The 4,166-nt window shown below is 35.4% G+C and overlaps 1 protein-coding gene across 1 annotated transcript in view; it reads right to left on the minus strand.

Moving 5' to 3' along the window:
• Positions 2,750–4,166, minus strand: part of LOC107613749 (thioredoxin M4, chloroplastic) — a 2,397-nt gene continuing 980 nt past the window's right edge. Inside the window, exon 2 of the mRNA XM_016315873.2 lies at positions 2,750–3,281. Coding sequence (XP_016171359.1) covers positions 2,968–3,281 — 314 coding nt within the window. The 3' untranslated portion in view covers positions 2,750–2,967. The remainder of the gene's footprint in view (positions 3,282–4,166) is intronic.

Here is a 4,166-nt window from a genome sequence, read left to right on the forward strand (position 1 = left end):
ACCTGAAATACATTCGACGCTTATATAATAGGGTGCAACCGAGATGTGGGTGCTCATTTGAAGTTTTTTTTTAAGTTTAAAAAGCATAAATGGCTCAACGAGGAGGTTATATATGATCAGAGATTATTAACAGACTAGAAACAATATGGTATATGATTGGAGCATTGGATTTTGAGGTTAGTTCGTGGAATTTTTATTTTAAATATTTAATTAGTTGATAATTTATGATATTTATAATTTATTGTTCTTATATTGTTGAATTAAATAATTAGTTGATATGATAGATTACTTATACAACATGTGCTGAAATAGTATAACATAATGAGTTGATTAATTGTATATGAAATAAATGTTAAATGTAAAATTTTAAGATGTTAAATTTTTGTTAAATAGTTGAATTATTTTTATGGTTAGTTTTAAGTCAATAATATATCTTGTTAAGTATAATGAATAATGAGAATCTGAACTACTTGATATAAGTAGTTATGGTTAGATTAAGTTAAGTTGTGTTTTGAAGTAATCTATTACAAATAATCTAATAAGTTATGCAAAATACGCAATAAGTTTGACACGACTAATGAACGGTATCCATACAGGCACTTAGGCTATTCTTTCCATGTCGGGTGACGCTCGGTATCCCACTGCCTGCGTGCTACTACTATATATCCGGAAGGTAGGGTTCGGACATGTAGTCGAGCTGAGGGACTTCATCTTCAACAATGCCCTACTCTTTGTATTTGCGGAGTGGTGGAGACCAGAGACCTATACTTTTCACCTCCCGTGGGGCGAGGTCACTATCACACTCCAGGATGTAGCATACCATCTTGGTTTGTGCACAGATGGTAACCCGATAAGCGGATGTACTAAAGATTTTCAGCAGATCCACGTGCATGCTACCTGAGGACTTGTTGGGTGATAGGTCTCCACCTCAGCCAAAGGACAAATGGCAGGTTTTTGGGCTCAGGATGACTTGGCTCAAGAACAGGGTGACTCACATTCCGCCGGGTGCAGACGCAGATACCCTCTGTCAGTACGCGCGGTGTTACCTGCTTATGTTGATTGGTGTTTTTTTCTTCACGGACAAGTCAGCCAATCTCCTCCCCCTTAGATGGTTGTCCCTACTGGAGGACTTTGATGCTTGCAGGCGGCTATCTTGGGGCTCTGCATTGCTATCTCACACATATCATTCGCTAGCGCTACCCGAGTTAGTGATGTCGTGGATATACCACAGCGAAGTGAATCAGCATTGCCAATACTGGGACTGCTTCGGGTATTGAAGAAGATGACCCAGAACCACCTCCTACTCCATAACATGTTGCGGCATTAGCCTAGCATGTACATCAAACATTATACTGATGTGCTTATTGGCTTCAAGACAAAATGTCCTATTAACGAAACCTACCCCAGTCAAAGCCGATAGGAATCTATATGCGACTCTACCATCTTCTTTTGATCCAATTGCCTCTATATTGCTCAATATGGTAATTTTAAGCACATCTAGAGAATCAATGCGACAAGATCGTAGCATCACAGGTGAATTACACTCAAATATCACTTCCTTTTCACCGTTTCTAATAATCTCATTGGATAAACTAACACACACAAAAAAAAAAAATTGATTACTGGCCATTTTTTTTTTAAATAATAAGATGAAGGTATGATGGAATTGTGATGATTTTAGTGTGGTGAATAGTTTGAGCCAACAAGATATTTATATAGACCTTTTTTTTAATATACTTATTTAAGGTACAGAGAACCCTATACACTTAAACATGTATCTCGGGTACAGTGCGCTGAATTACTCGATGTCTATATACCAGATATAATGCATTCAGTTTATGCACAACTATATCATTGTGTCATATCCTGGGTGCATCCAATTTTTTTATCTCCTAGATGCAGAGTTTTCGGTTTGTGCATTTATTGTGCTTTTACCTTTGTATTTGGGATGACATTTTATGTATTTTTGTAATTTTATTTCATTAAATATATTTTTTCGTAATTATAAAAATAAATTTGGTATGTAATTTTTTTTTAATTCTAACTGGGCCTAAGCCCAAAAAAAAAGATTAGAGAGTAGTTACATTTTACATAGCAATACTATATGGGGCATGGAGATCCCATTAACATCATTAATAATCAAATCCAACCTGAGTTTGTCTAGTGATTGTTCATTAGTCCGTTTTAAGAATACTGTCTTGTGTATACATCAATTTATTGGCCAATAACAAATCCTTAAGTAAATCTCCAATCTACGGCGAATTAGTTCCTTAAGTAAATCTCCAATCTACGGCGAATTAGTCTTTGATCTGACAGGCTGCGAGATATTATTAAAAACCAAAAAATTTACCAAAAAAAAAAGAAAACCAAAAAAAATATAAAAATAAAAATCATTAATAATCAAAGCAAAAACCTGTATGGTTGCCGTGTCCAAGAAAAAAAAGGAATGTAGTCTTTTAGGAAGATAATAACTCCACCTAATTTTTTATAATACCACTCCACATTTTTTTTTTACATTGAATATTACTATATTTGAATGAATTTGTAGAAAAAAAAGGTGTGACATCAAATTAGAAGTAACAATATCCATTTCTGTTTTATTATTATTATTATTATTATTATTATTATTTCATGTAAAATGCTACTTAAATGTATCAGAGAATATGTACCGAGCTACATTTCAAATTCATGGAATTGAACCAAAAAATTGAGGGGGAAAAAATAATGGATGGAATGAAAGGCAATGCCTAAATGGAATCAGGAAGTGCTATAATTGGACGCCAAATTCACGCATCATATTGATTACTATAACATTATCTAAAAAGAACATAGAATGTGGTTGCAATCCAACAGCTATACAGTACCATATCCATAAATGATTATTTAAGAAAACAAATCATCATCCAAAGTTGAGACATTGGAAGCTAATTGGAAAAATAGCTTCACTTCCAGCTGAAGCCGCCTCTCTTACAAGAATTTCTCTATGCTTGTCATCAATGTTGTCTTCGGCACAGCACCAATTACTGCATCTTTCTTCTCACCATTCTTGAAGATGATGACGGTTGGGATGCTACGGATTCCATACCGGGTAGCCGTGGAAGGGCTCTCATCAGTGTTGAGCTTGTAACACTTAAGCTTCCCGGCATATTCCTTGGCTAGCTCATCGATTATTGGGTGGATCATACGGCAGGGACCGCACCATGGTGCCCAGAATTCGACCAAAACAGGAGTATCGGATTCGAGCACAAGCGATTGCCAATTTGCGTCAGTAATGGGATCCACTGCAATATCCAACAAAACAAAAATATTTTAACTTCAATTACTATTTCTCTCAAACATGCATTGACGAGTGTCTCCAAAAACTTTCAGCAAAAGATTGGTCATGCATCTGCCATTCAGTTCCTCTATTTATGAGGTTGTTTGGTTGGAGGGTAAAATGGGGTGGAAATTTTGATGGAGCAAAACCAGGAGTAAAAGTAAACTAACACACACATATAGTTCATCCACAAACTTGTCAGTTGTCACCCGTTGTTTGCATACCCTAGGAGTTAAAACCTGGAATACTAACATAGCTTCTTTGCACTCTCTCCCCCTTTGAGGGTAGCATCATCCTTGATATAACAGTTCTATTTCATCAATTTTGGCATGAATTCCATACGACCAAGCAAACACTTCACAAACCTTTTATAACACTATAAAGTATGTCAATTTACTAAAGAACTTATCAAATGACTTAACTATACACCTCACTTCTCCAAAGAGACATTTTCACTATCCGTACTGCATACAACGACCTTGAGCTTGATGTTCAACAATCTAATAACCACAAATGAACAAACCCAAACAACCAGTTCCATCCAAGTAAACACTATAACGGGACACACTTAATGATTTTGATGCAAAAGATCCACTTTTAAATACAAGTTCTAGGCAATAAGGATTGCATACAACCACACATTCACCATTTAACACTCATGAAAATACATGCATAACCCTGAATTTTGCTTCCATAATATAAAAAGGAGAGTAACCAAAACCCAAAGAAATTATTTTTTCTTTTGATTAATTGGTGTAAATTTCATCAAAGTCACAGGATATGCTAATACTGTTAAAATTACCAAATTAGGCTTCTTGCTAATAGAGAACTACAAGAAGGTCATAGATAA

Source organism: Arachis ipaensis, chromosome B08 (assembly GCF_000816755.2).
Source record: "Arachis ipaensis cultivar K30076 chromosome B08, Araip1.1, whole genome shotgun sequence".
NCBI classification, from domain to species: Eukaryota; Viridiplantae; Streptophyta; class Magnoliopsida; order Fabales; family Fabaceae; genus Arachis; species Arachis ipaensis.